The 22,491-nt window shown below is 46.7% G+C and overlaps 1 protein-coding gene across 1 annotated transcript in view; it reads right to left on the bottom strand.

The window, feature by feature from the left end:
- Positions 1-19,886, bottom strand: part of GPR39 (G protein-coupled receptor 39) — a 240,955-nt gene extending 221,069 nt beyond the window's left edge. The window contains exon 1 of the mRNA XM_075530281.1: positions 18,458-19,886. Within this exon, the coding sequence (XP_075386396.1) occupies positions 18,458-19,310 (853 nt within the window). The 5' untranslated portion in view covers positions 19,311-19,886. The remainder of the gene's footprint in view (positions 1-18,457) is intronic.
- Between the last annotated feature and the right edge of the window lie 2,605 nt (positions 19,887-22,491).

The following is a 22,491-nucleotide window of genomic DNA, read 5'->3' as shown; positions in this document are numbered from 1 at the left end:
TCAAGTTGGATGCTCAATATTCAGTTAAAATTGAAATTGAAGATGGTCCTTTAACACTGAAAATGCCAAACCATGTGAGTTTCCAAGTTCAGTAGCTATCACATCAATGGTAATTCTACAGTCTTCTTCGACCAGGTCTGGACTTTAGCCAGTCTCGTCACTCATCCAGGCTGACAGTTTTCCTCTTCGGGCTAATCTTTGTGGGCTTCCCATCTTCCTTCAAAAACTCCATTCCTATAAACACTGCTGTTTCGTGTGGGGCAACATCCCTGAAGACTTGCAGCAGAGCTCAAATACTTCTAGAAGACGTCTACATGAGTTTTGGTAAAAACTTGGAATTAAAAGCAAAAACTTGGAATTAGCCCTGACATCAAACCTCACAATCATTTTTCTTCCCCTGTGGCACAAAAAGCATCCTTTTTGGTGTGTGAAGGCACCCTTATGTATCTAAGATGAGTGCATGATTGAGAGAATTTGTCACTGAAAAACAAATATTAGAACACATTTTATTGGGAATATGGAACTTTTTTTTTACATTTTATTAGGGACTCATACAACTCTTATCACAATCCATGCATATACATACATCAATTATATAAAGCACATCCATACATTCCCTGCCCTAATCATTCTCAAAGCATTTGCTCTCCACTTAAGTCCTTTGGATCAGGTCCTCTTTTTTTCCCCTCCCTCCCTGCTCCCCCCTCCCTCATGTGCCCTTGGTAATTTATACATCGTTATTTTGTCATATCTTGCCTTATCCGGAGTCTCCCTCCCCCCCTTCTCTGCCGTCCATCTCCCAGGGAGGAGGTCACATGTGGGTCCTTGTTATCAGTTCCCCCTTTCCAACCCACTCACCCTACACTCTCCCAGCATCGCCCCTTACACCCTTGGTCCTGAAGGTATCATCCACCCTGGATTCCCTGTGCCTCCAGCCCTCATATGTACCAGTGTACAACCTCTGCCCTATCCAGGCCTGCAAGGTAGAATTCGGATCATGGTAGTTGGGGGGAGGAAGCATCCAGGATCTGGGGGAAAGCTGTGTTCATCGGTGCTACCTTGCACCCTAATTAACCCATCTCCTCTCCTAAACCCCTCTATGAGGGGATCTCCAGTGGCCGACACTTGGGCCTTGGGTCTCCACTCTGCACTTCTCCCTTCATTCAATATGGTATATACACACACACACACACACACATATATATATACACATATATACATATATATTTTGCATGATGCCTTATACCTGGTCCCTTGGGCACCTCGTGATCGCACTGGCCGGTGTGCTTCTTCCATGTGGGCTTTTTGCTTTGGAGCTAGATGGCCGCTTTTTCACCTTCAAGCCTTTAAGACCCCAGACACTATCTCTTTTGATAGCCGGGCACCATCAGCTTTCTTCACCACATTTGCTTATGCACCCATTTGTCTTCAGCGATCCTATCATGGAGGTGGGCAATCAATTATATGATTTTTTGTTCTTTGATGCCTGATAACTGATCCCTTCGGGACCACTCGATCACACAGGCTGGTGTGTTCTTCCATGTGGACTTTGTTGCTTCTGAGCTAGATGGCCGCTTGTTTATCTTCAAGCCTTTAAGACCCCAGTCACTATCTCTTTTGATAGCCGGGCACCATCAGCTTTCTTCACCACATTTACTTGTTCACCCACTTTGGCTCCAGCAGTTGTGTCGGGAGAGTGAGCATCATAGAGTTCCAATTTAATAAAAGAAAGTATTCATGCATTGAGGGAGTGTTTGAGTAGAGGCCCAAGGTCCTTCCGCCACCTTAATACTTGACCTATAAATATAGACACATAGATCTATTCCCCATCCTCCTATATATATTTGCATGTACATGTCTTTGTCTAGACCTCCATAAATGGCCTTTGACTCCTATCTCTTTGCTCCATCTCCCTTGACTTTCCTCCTGCCCTACTACCATGCTTCGTCGCCACCTGGGCTAGAGTATATATACCTCTTCTCTAAGCAACCTTACCCTTGATCATTTCCCACCAGGCCTGCCACTCCCCCCTCTCTACCATTTTGAGTCCCATGTTGTTCCCTTGTCCCTGTGTTTGTTAACACCACTTCCTTACTCCCCCTACCCCTCATCCCAAGTCCCCCCGGAACTGTCGGTCCCGTTGTTTTTCCTCCAGATAGTTCATCCAGCCTGTCCTATTTAGACAGACCTGTGGAGACACTAACATGCACGAAAACAGGACAGAGGAAAACAAAGCAACAAATATTAGAACACATTTTTTTTGGAATATGGAAGTTTCGTAGAAAGTTTTAACCTACCCACATGTTCAAAATAATAAAAGTCAGTGGCTCAGCAAGGATCCAAAAAAAATTTCTCTTTACAAGTTCTCAGTGAGAATTCTTTCTCCCTGCTAGATGCCTGCTTGTTTAACTTCAAGTCTTTAAGACCCCAGACACTATATCTTTTGAACATGTTTTTTTAACAGAAGTGATGTCTTCACAAATTACTAGAGCTTTGCCGTAGGCCTTCAGGAATGTTGCCTCACAGAAATTGCTTAAAACGTCTTTGGGTCTTTATAAAACACTAACCAAGCATGAGGTCCTTTCCAGCCACATCAGTTTTTATTGAGGATCTACTATATGTCAGGCACTGCATTGAAAACTCCAAATATATCCTGTTGGATATTCAAATATTCAAATAAGCCTTTCTGGTCAGTGCTAGCTATATGCAAGATGGTAAAACCAGATGCTGAACCACAAAGTAATCTGCCCAGCCACGGCCAGATGTACTTGAAAGTGATGGAAAGGAGATGTGGACATATGTCTTAACCAGAGGTTAATCAGCATTTCACCACTGTTAAAAACAAAAGCCACAATAAACCCATAATAAAAGTTCATTGCTGTTTATTGAACGTACCCATGCCTATCAAGTGGATTCGGGCTCATCATAACCCTAGAGGGAAAATGCTTTCCCATGGGGTTTCCTGCATTGTAAATCTCTGCAGACACAGACTGCCACCTCAGGCTGCGTCTGAGCACAGAGACGCTCCTCTGCTAGTTCATTGGGCTAACATTTCAACCAGGGAATCAACGATACGCTGGTGTTGAGAACCACCAATTTGCCAAAATTTTATTACTGAATCTTCTCAGCACTACCAAGGAAAGGGGGCCAGAGAAAAACTGACCTGACCTGAATTTGTAGGAATTTCATACAGCAGTATCTCCAAGAGCAGTCTGACCACCGCCATCTGTATTTCCAACTGAATTCTTGAATACACTGCCCAAAGCAAAACGGTCTGATGAGTCTATCTGGACAATTGCTTGTCACTAAGGTGGCATTGGAGAAAAAGGTACTGAAATGACCTGTATTACAGGAGAATTTCTCAACATAAAACCAAAATAGTTTCTAAAGTAGCAATTCAAAAGAAAAAGATTATTTCCCTTTCTTAGATAGCCCTTTGACTTTCCTCAAAGACATGAGGACACTGCATTTATTCTCCGTTTCCCACAGTAAATATCCCTAGAACTGAAAGTGTGAGTTTACAACCAAAACCAGTTTGGGTTGATGGACAACTCCTAGGAAGACATACCTGGAAATTGTCAGAAGCAGCAGAAGAAGCACCTAACACTGCTGGGGACTTTGCTCTTGAGGTCAAGGATCAAAGGCAAACTGTTTTTGCCATAATTACAAATTACCATCTGATAGCTGCTGGTCAGTGAGCTGAGCGCATGAGTCAGTCTCCCAGGCAGGATACATGCCTGTGGCTTGGATTGGACCTGAGTTGGCTTCCTGAGGGCAGACTCTCAGAACCTGGACTCTCTCCTCCCTGCACCCAAAGGTGTCCCTCCTCCCTGCACCCAAAGCTCACACACTCTCTAAGAGGACCAGACTCTTGGGAAGATTGACAAGAACTCCGCTAAGGGAAGAGCCAAAACTAAGGAGGAGTGGAGGCATACCCTCAGACAGAGGAGAGGAGAGGGGAAGTAGCAGGGAACATAGGGGATGCTGCCTACTGAGGAAGAACCTGGGGAGAGGTGCAGGCTCCTGAGTGGCACAGGTGTTTGTGCTTGGCTACTACCTGGAAGGTTAGCAGTACAAATTCACCCAGTGGTACTGTGCAAACAAGGCCCGTCTTAAATCTACTTAGGTTTACTTTCTTAAGATCCCAGGCATTGAACACCCTACAGAGCTCATTTCTATCACACAGTGGCGTCTGTATGAGTCAGAATCGACAGAAGGGGATTGAGGATTGAGGTGGTACTATGAGACAGAGACAATAGATGCAGGCTAACCTTTTGGCTGGGTGGCCCCAGGGTTATATCCTAACATAGAGAAGGAGGAGGAAAAAAATTTTTTTGAATGAAGGACAAAATGCTTTATTACATCTGGGCACCTTATTGCCCCCACAATTCCAGTACAACATGGAGAAAGGCCCTCTAAACTCTGAGATTACTTTATCTCCACATTGCAAAGGGGAACTTGAGAATGTATTTAATTTTCTCTTTTAAAATCAGGGCTTTGGACCTGTCCTAACCAGTCCAGTCATGGCTGATGAAGCAAAAAACAGGAACAGACCTGAATTTTTTAAATTTGGATGATCCAGAGTGATAACCAGAATGCGGGAGAATTTCAGGTTGAACCCTGGAATTTGAGACTCCAATGAGGCACAGTCAGCCTATATTTGTGTATTTTCTTTTCTCTATAGTTTTAAATCCTATGCCATTGGCTAAATTAATGACACTATCAATATAATTACCTTATGACCCAGAAGGATGATTTACAATGTTCTCTATCATGAAATGATCATGTCTCTAAAGTGAACCAGACTCATATAAACCATTGATTTATAAATGGATTTGGAGATAACACTTAATTCTAGCCCCAGTTCAATAATAAGTGATTTTTAGGACTTGGCCTTGCTCCATGCTTGCCCTCAGGATGAAATCACAGAAGATATTGGTTCTATAACAAAGCATGATGAGTAAACAGGTGGGGCCAGTCTACCAGAAAGAATATCCCCTGAGGACGATATTCCTGTTCAGAACAGCCAAGCACAGAGAGGACCATAGGGTCAGCCCCACCATGAAATACAATGTCCCTCACTGACCCAGAGCACTACGGGGGACAACACTGGAGACACAGTGTAGGAATTGCACCGGATCTGACCCCACCACACCGAGGCAAAACACTAAGAGCATGCAACTGAACAGCAAGGGGAGCAGAGCAAGGAAGTCCCCGGGGAATACCAAAAATAGACTGTGGGGCCAGGGCATGGTACCCCATCAGACTCCACCCGAAAACACTCCTAAAGGTAAACAAACTGACCTTGAACCATTTATAGGCTTTTCTTTTTTTTGTCCTTGGTTTTTGTTGTTTGGGGATTTGGGTGTTTTTTTTTTTTTTTTTTTGGTCTTGTTGCTTTGTTTGGCTCTGTCTTGTTTCTGTGCTTATTATTGTCTGTGCATGTCTATAAGCTAAAATAGGTGGGATAAACAATCTGGAGGAGAAAACAATGGACCAATGGTTCTGGGGGTGAGGGGGGTGGGGAGGACACAGACACAGGAGAAGGGGAGGCAGGAGAAAGGAAGTGGGCGTTAACAAATCTAGAGACAAGGGAATAACAAATGATCCAAAATCGATGGCAAGGAGGGTGTAGGAAACCTGGTAGCGCTTGTTCAAGGTCAATGTAACTGAGAGGAATTACTGAAACCCAAATGAAGGCTGAGCATGATAGTGGGACAAGAGGAAAGTAAAAGGAAATAGAGGAAAGAGCTAGAAGGCAAAGGGCATTTATAGAGGTCTAAATACAGGCATGTACATATGTAAATATATTTATATATGATGACAGAGAAATAGATCTATCTATGTATATACATATATATATATGTTTAGTATGAAGGTAGCAGATGGAGATTGGACCTCCACTAAACTACTTATTTGATGCATGAACACTTTGTTCTAATACCTGGCATTCCATGATGCTCACCTTCCTGACACAATTGCTGAAGACAAAGTGGGTGCATAAGCAAATGTGGCGAAGAAAAACTGATGGTGCCTGGCTATCAAACACTATAGCGTATGAGGTTTTAAAGGCTTGAAGATAAACAAATTACCATCTAGCTGAGAAGCAACAAAGCCCACATGGTGGAAGCACACTACCCTGTGTGATCATGAGTTGTCGATAGGATCAGATAGCAGGTATCAAAGACCCAAAACAAAAAAGATCATGTCATTGTAAATGAGGGGGAGTGAGGTGTGGAAACCCTAAGCCCATGTGTAGGTAATTGGACATCCCCTCACAGAAGGTCGCAGGGAGATGTGCCAGTCAGGGTGCAGTATAGCACTGATGAAACATACAACTTTCCTCTAGTTCTTTAATGTTCCACCCCCACCCACTATCATGACCCCATTCTACCTTACAAATCCAGCAAGACCAGAGCATGTACACGGGTACAGACAAGAGCTAGAAACACAGGGAATCCAGGACAGATAAACCCCTTGGGACCAATATTGAGAGCAGTGATACCAGAATGGTAAGGAGACGTATAGGGAGAAAGCGGGGAACCGATCACAATGATCTACATATAACCCTCTCCCAGGGGGATGGACAACAGAAAAGTGGGTGGAGGGAAACATCCAGTCAGTATAAGACATGGGAGAGAGGGAGGGAGTGTGGGGGAGGGAGGGGGGAAATGAGAAGCTGATAACAAGGGCTCAAAAAGAAAGAAAATATCTTGAAAACGATGATGGCAACAGATGTACAAATGTGGTGGACAGATGGATGGATGGGTGGATGGATGGATGGATGGATGGATGGATGGATGGATGGATGGATGGATGGTGATAAGAGCCCCCAATAAAATGATTTTTTTTAAAAAGAAAAGGTATAGAAAATGGAGGAAAACATCAAGGAAATGGATTGGCACAGCAGGGGCAACATTGGGTTCAAACCCAGCGGCAGTCCTGAAGATGCAGTGGGATTGCTAAGGCAGTTTCGCTCTTTTCGCAAAAACGGTTGTCCCGAGGCAGTCCAGGCCATGACAACTTGGAACAGGCTTCCATAAGAACTCGATTCACCAGCTCCCAATTGAAAACGCGACAGCTAGTTCTCCAGAACGCAGAGCCCAAACCCAACCCAATGCCTGCCAACCAATTCCAACTCATAGCGATCCTCCAGAGGGGTTCCAGGGCTTTCTGAATCTCCGTGGGAATAAAAAGCCTCACTGGTCCTGAACCCCTGGCCTTGTGGTTGGCAGTCCATTGCTTACTGCTGGGGGTCCAGCAGGGTAACACCAGTCCGAACAGACTTTACAAGAGTTTCTGTAATAAAGAAAAGCCCAGGTCTGCACAGGAGGACAACAGCCTGGATTTAAAGAAGTTGCCTGCTCTTCTCAAAAGCACCATCAGTCACCACGGCAATCCATACGCCTCCCCCATCAAGATAAACTTGCACTTGAAAAGTAGTGACAATGCATCCGCTGTGGTTTAAATACACAAAATCTGTAAACACCCAACATACACAACATCTCATTTCAAGATGACATTTAATCCTGCAGAAGTAGAGCAGACAGGAAGGAGACCCATCCCTTTCGCAAAACCAAAAGCCCTCCCTCCATTTTCTGCCCTGGTGGGTATAATCGTGTCTCCCCAACACCCAGGTGATGCTCTTGCTACCGAAGCACAGTGTAAAGAGCTGCTTGGTGAGGCAGGGTAGATTTTCCTCTAGAGGGAGAGGGATCCTCTTTACAATCCCACTCTCATCAGGACCAGAACTCCATTTCTGCAGGCCTTCCATTTCGTAGCCTCTGAAACACTTATCGACCACACTCACCACTTGAGGTGGCCGCCTCGCTTCCTGAACCGTTATCTGTCAGACTCTGGTAACACTCTACAACTACTAGCCCCGCCCACCCCCTCCCCCGATGTGTAGCAGTATGAGATGTCTGAATAGCCCTCCATCTGCCAGCATGTCTCTTGCACACACGCAGTGCAAACGGGAAATGTAAAGCATCTACGTTAGCCGGAAAACCTAAAAGCAGACAATGCTACATCTTGTTAGCCAGCCTGAGAATCTCCTTCAGACTTGCTTTTAGCACTGAGGTTGGCTTTTTTTTCTTTTCTTCCATTTGAAGTAAAGTGATGAAGAATGTAAGAAAGCTTTGGGAAGCCACACAGTCCCCCAGCTAGCCACATGCTCATCCAACATTTAAGGAGCGTCCACTGAGTGCTGCGGCAGACCGAGAGGGGGTCTGCTCCCATAAAGACTGACCACCTGGAAACCCGAGGGGAGCACTGTCCTTTCTGGTCACTAGGAATTGGAACAGACTCAATGGCTGTGAGTTAATGTGCTGGGCAGAGTTCCTGGGTGGCAAAAATGGGTACATGCTCAACTACTATCCCAAAGTTTGGCAGTTCAAACCCACCTGGAGACGACTTGAAAGACAGGTCTGGCAACCGTTTTCTTGAAAGTCACAGTGTGGAAAGACCTATGGCGTGTTACTTTGCACACATGATGTCGCCGTGAGTTGGAATAGATTCAAGAACAATGAACAATTAGTGCCTAGTGGCTTCTCTGGCTGTACAAATTGTTCATACATGCCACTGCTGAAGGACAGACTGGCGGTCTCTGTCCACCCAGAGGCAGAGCGGGAGAAAGACCTGCAGATCTCCAGCTGAGAAATCAGCCACTGGAAATCCCATGGAGCCCACTTCTACAGTGGCACACTCAGGACCATCTTGAGTCAGAGGCCACCTGAGAGCACGTGATTTACAATTGGCACGTGGCAGCTCATTAGGAAAAAAGAGAAACAAAAAAGGACAATCAATGATAAATCAGCAGTTCTGCCTCTGACCATCGAAATGTCCAGAAGTTAAAAAAAAAAAATCCAAGTGGTGGGCCTCAAATCTACACATTTTAAATTCCCCAAACAAGTGTCCAGAGAACATTCCATGATGCCTTGGAGCTAGGTCAAACTCCTGGTCATTGAAATGTCATAGGTAATCTACCAGTTTGTTACATCCATAGAAGGCAAAGTGTAGGTGGCAAGGAGTTGGTTGGACTCATAGTGGCTCGATGTACAACACAACACAACACTCCCTGGTCCTGCATCAGCCTAGACTGTTATGTTTGAACGGGTGCTTAAAGTTATTGGGTCAATTAAAAAGAAGGCAGGGTGGAGGGGAGGGGGGGAGGAGGAGGAGGAAGAAGAGGAGAAAGGGTCAAAAGCACAGTTCTTAGAAGGGGAGCTTGTCAAAGAGAAGCTTTCAACCTGGAAGTCAGTCATATGTCCAACCTGGAGCCCTCTTAGCAGAGGGCAGGACATACACTTGTTTTATACTGCTGCAGAGTGTGATCAGTTCTGTAGCTCAGAGGTCCAGGCTGGGATTGCTCCTCAGATTGTCATCAGCACATGCTTTCTCACGGTCAGCAAACAAGGCTGTGTCCTCTGCACACGGCAGATTGCTAGTAAGTCTCGGATCCTGATGCTGAGTTTGTCCTCATAGAGTGTCCAGGCTTCTCTGCTTATTTGCTCGACAAACAAATAGAGGAAGTATGCTAACAGGCTACAACTCGAACGCACACCTCTCCTAATTTTAAACCGTGCAGTATCCTCTTGTTCTGCTCAAATGACTACCTCTCGGTCTTTGTACGGGTTCCTCAGGAGCACAATAAATATTCTGGACTTCCTGTTCTTCACAGTGGTATTCATAGTTTGCTATGATCCATAGGTTTCCAAACTTATTTGGCCGATTGCCCCCTTTTCAGAAAAATTATTCAGCGCCCAGCCCACTCACCACCCCGGCAATTAAAAACTTTTATCTTGTGACTCATAATGCAGAATAAAGCATAGATAGCTTGTCTGGCAGGGTTCCCTCCTGCCCCCTCATCGTCCCAGTGGCCCACAGGGGGTGGGGGCATATGGTCCACGCTGGAAAGCACTGCTCTACACAGTTGAATGCTTTTGCAGCATCCATGAAAGATACTCCTGCTATTGTATTTTTTCAGTCGAGATCTGACATCAGCAATAGCCCTCACTCCACAGCCTCTTCTGAAGCCAGCTTCAGTTTCTAGCCGCTGTGCACAGCTGCAGCTGGTTTTCAATTATCAGCAGCAAAATTTTACCCACGTGTTATTATTGATGATCCTGTTTGATAGCTTCGGCGTTCAATTTTGGATCACTTGTCTTTGGAACGAGCACACATATGATCGCTTCCCGTTCACTCTCCAGGTTATTGTCTTCCAAGTTTCTTGGCCCAATTGCTATTCTGTCAACTCCTGGCGCCTTGAGAAATGACAAGTTTGAGCTTTAGATTTGATTGGCTAACCCAGGTCTGTCCACATTTGATTATATTACTTGGTCCTCTTGAGCCAATCTTTAACATTTTTGGTTCATCTCTTTTACTTGATCCGTTCTATTTGCTTCAGCTACTCTGGCATAAGCAAATTTTGGAGTTATCTCTGATGTGCGTTTCAGGCTTTCCTTCCTTTTCAGTGGTAATTTACTTTCTTCACGTAAGATTTCCTTGATGCCCTTGGACACTTTGTCTGGTCTCTCATCACTAGTGCTCCTTGAGTCAAGCCTATTCTTGAGATGGTCTCTAAATTCAGGTGGGATGTACTCAGGACCAGACCTCGGCATCCGACAGGCTTGGGAAAAGTGAGGGTCAACACGGTGGCTAACGGCAGAAAGAACTAAGTGACATCACCTGCGCCTGCCTTGGCGGAGGATTGTCGCTTTTTCCGTCTGGGAAGAAGGCCAGACCTGTCTCTTGACCCAAATTGCAGTGGAACAAATGTTCCCACCCAAGGGGCAGAGCCGTGATTCTGCTGTGCTGCTCCAGTCCTTTAAATCCTTCCATGGTTCCCAGGATAGATTTCAACCCCCTTAGCTATGGTTTTGTTTGGAACGGGCTGCACGGTAACTGATCCCGTCCACCAGGCTGGGCTCAGGATACAGTCAAGGGAGCACCATGGAGTTTAGCAATCCTGTTTCACCCTTCACAAAGCCTGGCTCCCAAGATAATTGCCTAGAGAAAGAGGTCAAGAAACGCAGCTTCGGAATGCCAAGCGCATCAACAGCCCCTTTGGACGAGGCAATCAGTACTATTTTTGCTTCCCTGGGGAGATAAGCCTCAAGGTTCAGCCTAGAGAGTGATGGGTGCAAGTGAACGCAATTTAAAGGGAAAATACAATCACATGACTATTTCCAAAATGCGATACTATTTGCCTTGCACTCTCTTTCCACCACCCTGGGTTCTCCATTATTAGCTGATGGTGAAATGGAAGGCTGAGGGGGGAAAGTCTATCACTGAATTAACATTTTGTCAAGTAGAATTTAACAAGGGCTGTTAAATATCACCCTGATCATTTTCATCTTAAAGGTGACTTCTCTCAGGTATATCTGGGTAAAGCTCATATTCAGGGGGCAGTGAACCTACTCAGGGGAGCTACCACTTTAAGTGTCTTTCAGGATTGATTGGCTTTGGGAGCCCTGGGACGACTGGATTGCTTTCAAAGACAGTGTCTCCAGGTCCAGACTAACTGGAAAATGTCTGAGAAGATTGTAAACACATTCTACGGGAGTGTGTACCCAAGGAGAAGCCTGGTAGATTGCTTCCCAACTCCAAATGTCGGTTTGTTCATCAGTTGACTCAGTCAACAGATACTCATTATGTGTAACATCTGCTCCTTGTCAGGCAGTCTGTTAAGGGCTCGTGGTACCGTGGTGAGCCAAATTCGGGAGAGTTCCTGGCCTAAAGAAATTAGAAGATGCGCATCCATGAAATGATCACGCGATTTAATGTAGAATTATAACCGTGTGTCTTATTTCAGGGGAGGATTAATAAAGTTAGAGAGGTTAAGACAAGCTTTCCCAGGGTAAAGCTGAAAGAGGAAGCTGATAACTTGAAGGAGGAGCATATTAAAAAAAAAGATCAGATCGAACACCCTGTCAGACAGAGGAAACTTTATAGGCGGAGGCCAAGGCAGTCGAGAACCGGACCATGGTCCACCGGGGGAATCAAAGGTGGGCAATACCAGTAAAGAGGTTGGGGGACCATCAGGCCTTGATTCAAGGATTTGGACCTTTGAAATAGAGCACTAGGAAGCCATTGATGGCTTTTAATTGGATGGGGTTGGGGTAGTAGGGAAAAAGGTCAGAGAGATCCTAGTGTGAAGAACAGACTGGGCAAGGGCCAGAGGCTATGCAAACAATTTCCCAACCAAACACAACCAAAAGCTAGCGTTCAGGAGCTTCACCTCTTTGCAAGAAAGGCGCCCACAGAGAGCAGAGTCGAGGTGAGGCTGAACACCGAAGCTCTTTGAGCAGGAGCAGGAACAATCCATTTGTTCCCAAGCAGTAAAGTAGACAAGGAGTGGGGATCGTCCTGTGGGTTGTCCCAGGGTTGCAGATGAAAAAGGAGGGTGGGAAGTGGGGCAAACTTAGAGTGTCATGCACATGGTGACTCGATGGGAGACAGAAGACTTCCCAAGTCCCAGGTTCAATATTCACCCCCTGTGCTATCTCAGCTTGCAAACGGCTTTTACTCTGAGAGGCCTCTGCTGCATTGGCGGACCTCGGCAGCCCCCATGAGGCACGCACCTAGGAGAGATGAACAGGCTTATGAATGAACGGGGACTGCAATTCGGATACTCCCTTCCACGGGAACAGAGCGCCTCTTCAAAAGAGAAGTGAAATCGTTGAGGCAGCCAGATTATGACAATAAAGCAGTTTTATTATATCTCCCTGCCATGTAGATCACAGGGCACTTGCGACTTATGGCAGCTATCACAAATTGCAAAGTAACATGAAATGCCATTTATTATAACCACGTCTGCGCTAGTACAAGGAGGAAGAGAATAGAGACAATCAGCTGGATTCTTGAGGCAAACCACCCCCCCCCCTTTTTTTGCTGGAATATCCAAACTTCCTATTCAAAATGATATCTCAACCTAATTTGATTTTGCTAATGTGTCCCTACGAGGTGTGGGCTGCCATATTATTTGATAGAGGGAGTCTTTGCTAAGAAAATTAATAGCATTAACATGACTCCGATACCAAGATTTCAACTAGTCAAGAAAAGAATGGTTTTAAAATTCCCCTGGCACTTGAGACGCGCTTTAAGGACTCTGTTTCCATATAATGAGTTGATGTGCACTGGGGTAGAAGGATTGATTTTTAAACTAATTATGTTTTTTAGTATGGTCTGCACACAGGGTGCAGGCTTTCACAAAGTCAATGGAAGGGGAGAGAGGGAAACACATGCATCAAATGCCAAGCCATCGACACAGGAAGGCCTGGCAGAATGAGAACAGTCCATCATGAAAGAAGGGAGAATTGACAAGGCTGATCCCAGGAAAGACACTTCAAAGAGGGTGATTTAAATAGCAAAGAATTAAGAGAAACCCTGGAGATGGAGCTGCTTTATAAACTGGCTGGGAAAATCAAATGCAAAGGCGCTCCAATAGTTTAGTCTGAACAATTATGCCCTCAAATCTTATTAAGACTGAGTAGTGATTATAAGAATTACACTTGCCATCATAACCTAGGTGTTGTAAAATATTTGAAATTTGATTTTCATTATTTTAGTTTCCTTTAGCACAATTATGTTCCAGTGACACTTCTTTGGGACCTTATATTTCTTGGGGTGGGGAGAGCCTATTCTTGTAAAAACTTTGTGGTTGTCAATTGGCTGAAGGATTTACAGAGCAAACCCGCTTTCCATTCATACAAAGGGCATAATCTCAATGCAGTATCATCTGTCTCACTTGATGCATTTTCTGTTTCTGTTTCTCCTCCTTTCCTAACGCTTTGGCACTTGTCTTTGGGTGAATGCTAACTTTTGATCTCAAATGGTTGATTACGTGAAGGAATGCCTACTTTCCTGGTGTTATTATCCCGACAGAACTGCTGAAAATTGAGCCATTTCGCTTCCTGATCTGGAGTGGCCAAGGGCCAGAGTCTCAGGGGTTCCACCAGTCTCTATCCAATCAGTAAACCTCTTCTTTATGAGTTTGTATTTTATTCAACATCCTCCCCCCAACCCTCCACTCTATTCAGGCAGGAGCTTCTAATATGACCCCCTTGAGAACAGTGAGTAGTGGTAGCCGAACCCCATCTAGTTCTTCTGGTCTCAGGGTCACAGAGACTTGTGTTCGTGGGGTCCATTAGTCTACTGAACTAATTGTTCCCTGTGTCCTCATCGCTCTTCTTTCCTCTGCACAAGGAGAGACCAATTGTTGCATCTTAGATGACTTCTCAAGTTTTAAGACTCCAGTTGCTACTCATGAAAGTAGGATGTGCAACACTTTCTCTGTGCACTTCGTTGGACCAAGACTCTACGGTCCTCAGACCTTCCTTCAAGGTGTTTGATTAGGGCTAAAAAGTGTCCATAACTCTGACCCTTGCATGCTCTCCAATGAGAAGGAGCCACGTTTAACGTTTCATCTTGTTCTTTCTCTCTATCCATCTCTTGGTCTGATACTGTTCGACATTTCCCCTGCCTGGTTCATCCACAATTATCTAAATATCCATCAATCCGATTTGTAGTCAACTCCTCTAAATTACAGCAGCAGTTCCCACCTTTATTTCTAACCCAAACACACATGGCACATGACCTCCTCAGTCAGCATAGTCTCCCACAAGCAATTCCTGCTGCTGGATGTGACTCCTTTCCCTCCAATCCCAGAAAGTAAATCAGAATGCAAGTGTGAAACGATTATCAAGGTCTCGAACCTATGAGGTTTCTTTAATTGTAAAAAATTACATTTCGATCAGTATAATAGAAAACCGACCATTGCTTTACAGATTTCTAGGAGGTAGCTGGAAGTGAGCCCTCTTCAAACTTGAGAGTAAGCGTGCACATACTTCTTTTAAGCTACTCTGTTATTTCTTAATCCTCTTCTCACGTTGAGTGAATGGTATTCTGTGGCACGGGAAGCCGCATGTGCAATAGAAACAAGCTTGTGTGTCCAGGGGCCTGGATGCTCACACACTGCGAATAACTTTCAGTGAAAGTTTAAGAGGATGAGGTGGGAGGGGTCTGGAAATACCTTCGTAAAAGGAATGCTCATTCTACCTCTTTAACAACCCGCGGAAGAGGCAAGAATTCAGAACAGGAAGTTCCTGTGTTTTGCCATCTGACAAATAAAACGATGACCATAAAAGCCAGCATTTGGCAACAGGAAACAAATCTGGTGAATTCTCACGAAGCTGACAGGTGACAAGGAGAGACACTCATGTTTTCAGGAGTGTGTTCGTGTACGTGGCTATAGTTTTCTCCTGAAAGTTTCTTGAGAGCTGGGGGGGGGGGGGGCGTCCTGGCATCTCTTTCTCTCCCAGAGTTCCCAGTTGGCTTTCATTAGCCACCAGCCCAATGCTTTAACTAGACTGGGCACGATAGCTTAAAATTCAGGAAGGAAACTTCCTATTTCCCGCACAGCCTTCCTCATCTTGCTTCTGGCTTTCATTTCTATTTTGCAGAAGTTTGCATTTTTAACAACGAGGGTTGAAACTTCTTCATTGGTTTTTCTCGCCTCGAGAGCTCCAAAGACGTCTTGCGCTACGTCGTCATTTACATTTCACATTAAATGCAGCATGTGTTTGAAATGAGCAGCTATTTGTTTTAATTTGATCCATCTGTTAACTGAAATACTAAAAAGGCAGCTAAATCACTATATTAAATTCAGCGATTTGTAAACAATTTATATGTTCATTTGTTCTGGGTTAAAAATGCCCCAAAGCAGAAGTTTTATGCAGCCACAAAGTAAATTGCATTGTATTAATCTGATGGATGCAGGCCACGATTTCCTCCTTTTCACTCCATTAATTTATTTCCTAACTTGAGTTAATTAGCGGGGTTCTTATTTTTTAAAGCTCTTTGAAATTCATTGAGGGAGGAGGACATTTGCCAAAACGGCTTTGAAAACCAACTGCAGAGGAAACAGGCGAAGCACAAATGGCATATCCCCCTGAGGCCTTGACCCACCCTTGTGCCCCCGATTGTCATTCAACTAGGAACACAGTGGCTGATTCACAAGTTGTTGTTCACAGAAATATGGAGAGAGCTGGAACGAGAAAGTAAGGGCCGCAGCAGAACAAGCTCACTCCAGACACGCACGAACTGGCTGAGATGGTCTCCAAGATGGCCTTTGCCATCTTGAAATAACAGTCTGTGACGTTCAGGGAAAACAAGACAAACAAACAAATAAACCAACCCCCACAAGAAAAACCTGCAGTCCGGTCCAATAGAGAACAAAGATAAATCGATGACTTTTGATTTCTTTTCTTCAAAGGATGCCTCACGGCTAAATTAGATTGGGGCGGGTCATTGGAGACCACTGTACCTAATGCCAATTGTCTCTCTGCTTTTTCTGCCCTTTAGTTCTTATCCAATCAAATCGGTATCCTCACAAAACCCATTCAATCAAGGGAGGGAAAAAAATCCATTTACAATATGCATACTATTCACAGTTCAGATATACCTACCGTGGGGAAAGAGAACTACTAGACTTTAAACCAGCCATAGATATACTTTACTATTCACAGTTCAGATATACTTACCTTGTAAACAATATCAGAAACTCAGAGGGGCGGTTCTACCCCATCCTACAGGGTCACTGTGAGTCTTCCTGGACTAGATGTCAGTGAGTTGTGAGAGCCTTTAAACCAGCTGTTCTCAACCTGTGGGTCGAGACCCCTTTGGGGTTCAAATGGCCCTTTCTCAGGGGTCCCCCAATTCATAACAGTAGCAAAATGACAGTGATGAAGTAGCAACAAAAATCCTTTTATGGTTGGGTGTCACCACAACGTGAGGAATTGTATTAAAGGGTCGAGGTATTAGGAAGGTTGAGAACCACGGCTTTTAAACAGATATTGGAGCTTTATACAAAAGTGGTTTCTCTGCTCACTGCTATTTGGGCAGTGGGTGAGAAGGAATTGACCTGTCATGAATTTCCTACTCCAAATTCCAGAAAGGTTAGCCCCCACAGGCACCAACCTTTCCAGTCTAATCTAATTAGCACCTTCCTGGAGAGATTCCTGCCTGATTTCATTAGACTTTCACCACATGCCTGTGAAAGCCCAGCCAGAATTCATTTCCCTACCCTGGGATGCAGGGCTAGATTTCCAGGTTGACCATGTCAGTAGTCACTTGTGGGAACTTGAACTAGCTTTTCTCGAAACCTCCAGTTCCCCCTCCATACAATGGTCATGCAAATGACCAGTCACAGCCACTGACCCAGATTGTGCCACCAAACATCGGTACAACTCCCATCGTGCAAAGCCACAACCACAGAGGAGTGAAATCAGCTAATCGCAGACACATGGGAAGCCAACGGTCAGGGCTGGAACAAGACCCGAGTTCTTCCCAACCCTAGCCAAGCACCTCCATGTTTTCTCTAACGTCCAACTCCTGGCCCTGGAACCTGTTTCTCAGGTTTCCCACACCAAAACAAACAGCACCCTGATTTATTCTCTTCCTCGGGAGAGCCAAAAACATTTGTTTTACCAACTCTCCCTTGACTCACACAGCCACGTCATGATCTTTTTTTTCCTTGTTTCTGCAAATACACATGTTTTTAAACTCTGCTCAAACTTTGTAGCTGTTGTAGCTACAACTGTTGTAGCCACATCTCCCAGAAGGCAGTGAGGAAGGAGGTCCCTCCTTGGGCAGGCTTCTCAGAGTACAAACCGTGGACTCTCTTTCGGACACAAAGAATGGCCTTCAGGTTGCATGGCGACGAACGTTTGGAAACCCCCAGCCTCCTCTGTGCGTGAAGTGGGTATTTGGGACCATCATTTAAGACCCGACCTCCCTGCAGCCAGATTTCCTGAATCAGCCAAGCAGGCTGCCTGGCCTGCCATGTTTTGCTTCTGCGAGAAGGACCAGATAGACCACGGAGAGAGCCGGAGCACTACCCTGGGGAGAGCATTCTGAGAAGTTCAGCTCCCTAAGGCTGGTATAGGAGATCACGCTAGGGCTATAAATAAGCCTCAAGAGTATGTGTCCCTGGCAGAGAGGGGGAGAATTGGGAATAAAATTTAATCTCCCAGAAAAGATTCTTTGGGGCAAGAGAGCCTGGAAAAGAATATTTCCTTTCACACCCCGCCAGAGATCGCCGTCCTTTTCCAAGGACTTTCACCTCAGCAGGATTACTTAATTTGACCTCTTACTTCCTGATCAGCCCTATCTCATTCAAGATATATTAGCCTGTATTAACCCTATCTTATCCAAGATGTACTGTGACTGGCCCACGATCAGGGGGTAGTACAATATAACCAGCCCTCCAGCCGACTGTTGATTTTTCATCATAGCCCACCACAAATGCCCACACCCCAAGAAACACCTGAAGACTCAGACAGAGCCCCTCAGCTGTTTTGACTCTTCTGCCTAACCCAGCCGTGGAACGAATTAACCAAACACGTGAGGGTACAGCCGGAGGGCTCAGGAGATGCCACTCCAGGTGCCTCGCACTCACTCAGGAAGATGATGGTCTGCTTCCGGGCGGTCCTACTCTCCTCGCTCTCCGACTTCCTCAGCGCAGGCTGCCCCTTCCTGGCCACCGTGCCCTGCTTGCTCCTCGTGAGCGCCTGCATCATGTTCCAGCACATGAAGGCCACAGAGACCAGGACCACAAGGTAGATGACGAAGGCACTGAAGATGCTGGACTGGTACACCGTCCAGCGGCTCGACAGGTTGGTACAGATGGACATGTTGGACGTCTCCGGCTGCCGGTGGTGCCTCGTGAGGGTGCGGTTGCACGTGAGCCCCTGGTGACTGGGCACGTTCACAAGCGGGTACTCGGTGCCCATGGCAAAAAGCAAAGGCAAAGCCACCAAGGCGGAGGTCACCCAGACGAAGGCAATGAGCAGCTTCACCTGGCAAGGCCCCGACACAGCCTTATACCTGAACGGGTAGCAGATAGCAACGTAGCGCTCGAAACTCAGCGTCAGGATGTGCAGCAGCGTGGCGTAGCTGCAGGCCTCGAAGAGGAACGTGTGCAGTTTGCAGGTCAGGGCACTGCTGGGCGTGGTCAGCGGGTTCCAGATGATGCTGTAGAACTCCATGGGCATGCCAATGAGGAAGACCAAGATGTCTGAGCAAGCCAGGCTCACCATGTGGTCCGTGACCTCCTTCTGCAAGTAGCCTTTTTTCTGCAGCAGCTGCGTGACCCGGATGGTGACGCTGTTCCCCAGGATGCCCACCACGAAGATCACCAGGTACACCAAGATGAGGGTGATTTTGATCCAGGTGGCCACCTCGAACTCCGAGACGTGGGTGTGATCGATGACACGGGAGCAGTCACTCCAGAGCCTACTGGGTGACGCCATGAGCTGGGAGCCCGGGAGACCTTCTCAGCGGCCAGTCCTCCGCCCCGCAGGAGTCCAGGGCTCTGGGCTGCCACTCACCAGTGTGGACGGAGGTGGGTCTCACTCGATTTCACCTGCAAAAGGGAACTTCGAATTTCAAGGGCTTTCATGAGAACTTCCGGGAACAGGTCAAGCTGGTGAGGCCGCTCCGAGGGGTGCAGGAAAGGGGGGTTCTAGTCTCCCGGGCGGGCGGAGAGGGAGACCCGCAGGCACTGGGCTCGCCGCCGCCCGCATTTGTAGCCCCGGCCCACCCTCTAGGAACACCCTCTCCGCCCACGCTGCGGGGGCGGCACCCTGGGGCGGCCTTGGCTAATGATTAACCGCTGGCTAGACCCAGCGAGCGATCGCGCTGCCGAACCAGCCCCGGCGCCCGCCGGCGGGGCCGGGGGTGACTCAGCACGTCGGCATCTCACTGAAACCAGATCTGAACTCGGTTCACCTGATCACCCGGCGAAAGCCAATCTGATCGCATCGCACAGGTGGATCCGCAGCCCTGGCAGCTGGAGCTGGCGGCCCAACTTGGGCAAATGTTCCCGCTCCATGCCACCGGCCGCCCTAGGACCCCTTCAAAGTGTAGGCCTCTGCCCCGTTCCAGGGAGCAGCTGCAGCCGGGAAAGAGGCGTCCCCTCCCTCACCCCGACCTTCCCCCCTTCACCCCCGCCCCCGGGATCCTGCCCTTGAGATACCAGGGGTGGTTCCCAGGCCGCTGCGCTGCTTGCAGTTACCACCGTTGCGCAGGAAATCTCCAAACGGCCTATAGCCCTATACCCACCCCCTTGGGGTTCATTCCACTCCAGGTGACCCTGCAGGACAATATAGAATTGCCCCTCAGGGCTTTCAGGGCTATAAATCTGTACAGCACCAGACTGCCACATCTTTCTTCCCCAGAGCAGCTGGTAGGTTTGAACCGCTGTACTTCTGACTGCTTGACCACTGCGCCACCAGGGCTCTTTCAGCGGGCTCATAGGATTCGCGTGGAAGCCTTGCCTCTCTCCCAGACCTCCACGTGCCCATGCTGCTCCGCAGAGTCCCAGGAGAGCAGCCTGGAGCGCCTCCTTTCAGTTTCACTTTTGGCTCCGCCACTCTCCCTGATTGCTTCAGGATGCCTTTACTTGGGACCGCGTTTTGTTTTATGAGCTCCGTTACCTTGTATGGCAGATCGCACATCCCACCCAGGGGGGATGAGGACAGAGAAGAGCGTCCCCCACAGGGCCTGGACATCAATAGCACGAGATCCTCAAGGGCCAAAGAATACAAATGGCATTCGGTTTTTGGCATCTCCCCCTTTTCCAGAAATGAAAAACTCCAGAGCCATCCAATTTCCAATTGAGAGGGACCCTGAGGGAGGGCTGCCCTGTGCATTCAGTAATGCTGAGCAGCTTGCTGGTCTCTGACCCACAAGATGCCTGGAACCACTCCCCACTCCCCACAGTTGTGCCAACCGCAAGTGCCTCCAGATATTGTAAGACGTCTTGCATGATAAGAAAAATCGTTTAGGAGAAAAGCAAAGTTGCCTCAGAATGAGGACCAGTGTTTTGAGACCCCTAATACAATGACCAGCTTTTATTGAGTGTATCTCAATGTGCCAAGGTGTCCCTGGGGTGAGAAAAACTGATATGCACTCCTTTGTACCCCCCCCCCAAACACCAAACACTCCCCACGGGTGCCTGGGGAGTGTTTGCTTCCCAAACTCAACCACTGAAAATGCCAAGGACCACAGCTCTACTCTGGCATGGAAATGGTTTCCATGAATCAGGGCCACTGGCTTGGTGGGTTTGGCTTATTTACTGTGTGCCAGGCCCTGGTGCGCTCAAAACATCTCTGTGCCGATCAGCCCCCTGGAATATGATCATTTTAAAAAATAAAGAGTCTAGAGTATAGGTTCCCAGACTTACTTGGCCTACTGCCCCCTCCCTATTCAGAAAGAAAACCTTCACTAGAGTCCCACTGGTAATCAAAAACTTTCAGACTACAGTTCATAATGCAGGATAATATTGCTTCAGGGCCCCTAGGGGGCAGTATTGCCCACTTTGGGAAACACTAGTCTAGTGGATGGTTTTCCTCCAGGATACAGGAGTAAGTGAAAGGTTTGACATTCAACCCAGGTCTATCCCAGTCTTAAGTCCATACACCTAGCCATATCAGAATTGTAGGAGCACAGTAGATGTTTGGAAATATCCCAAATGATTGTACATAGAAATATGGAGAGTGTATTTTCTGAACCCAGTCCTAGATGCCTGACAATCTGAAGGAACAATGGATTTGATATCATCTGAGGAATATTTTATTTGATACCATTCAAAATATGTGAGATGATATCTCATCATCCTTGCCGTAAAAGGAGGATTCTGGCTGTACTTCTTCCAGGGTAGATTTGTACTTTCAATCTTCTTCACCAGGACCATAGTCAAATGCATGGATTCTTCTTCAACCTTCCTTGTTTTTGATCTTCAGACATGTTATCAGGAGAGACCAGGCCCTGGGGAAGGACATCATGCTTGCTAAAGCAGAAGGCAGCAAAACAGATGAGGACCTTCGAGGAGCTGGATGGACACAGTGGCTGAAACATAGCCATGATTGTGAGGATGGCACAGGACCCGGGGTATCTCATTCTGTCTCATACATGGGGTTGCTATGAGCCGGAACTGACTCGGTGGTACCTCTGAGGCAGGGCTGGGATATGGTAAGGATAAACCATATGGCTCCTGGCTTATTACAGTTAGCTCTGTATGTGGTTCTGTGTGGTTCTTTCCATTACTTTCTGAATTCTCAGAGCTAAGGACCGAATGCTCTCCCTCTCCAGTATGTCTCCACAACCCCCTCAAGCAGACTGCTTGTTCGAGGGTGACCCCTCTTGTATGCTATTTCACCTACCTACTCCTAGTGGAATGGGCCATTCCTAACTCATTTCCTTAACGATGATGCACTGTGTGGAGAGAAAGACTCGAAGCAGCATTACATCTGTCCCCTAAAACTCAACTGCGTTCATGTGGACTCAGAGGGCTTTCATGACTGAACATTAGAATCTTCCTTTGCTCCTCCAAAAGATCCTGGTTCATTGTTATCCCTGAGAAGTTGAAACCAGAAAGTCTAGCCTTTCACACATACACACACACACACACACACACACACACACACACAC

Source organism: Tenrec ecaudatus, chromosome 13 (assembly GCF_050624435.1).
Source record: "Tenrec ecaudatus isolate mTenEca1 chromosome 13, mTenEca1.hap1, whole genome shotgun sequence".
Lineage (NCBI taxonomy): Eukaryota > Metazoa > Chordata > Mammalia > Afrosoricida > Tenrecidae > Tenrec > Tenrec ecaudatus.
This window is presented reverse-complemented; position numbering and strand designations above follow the sequence as displayed.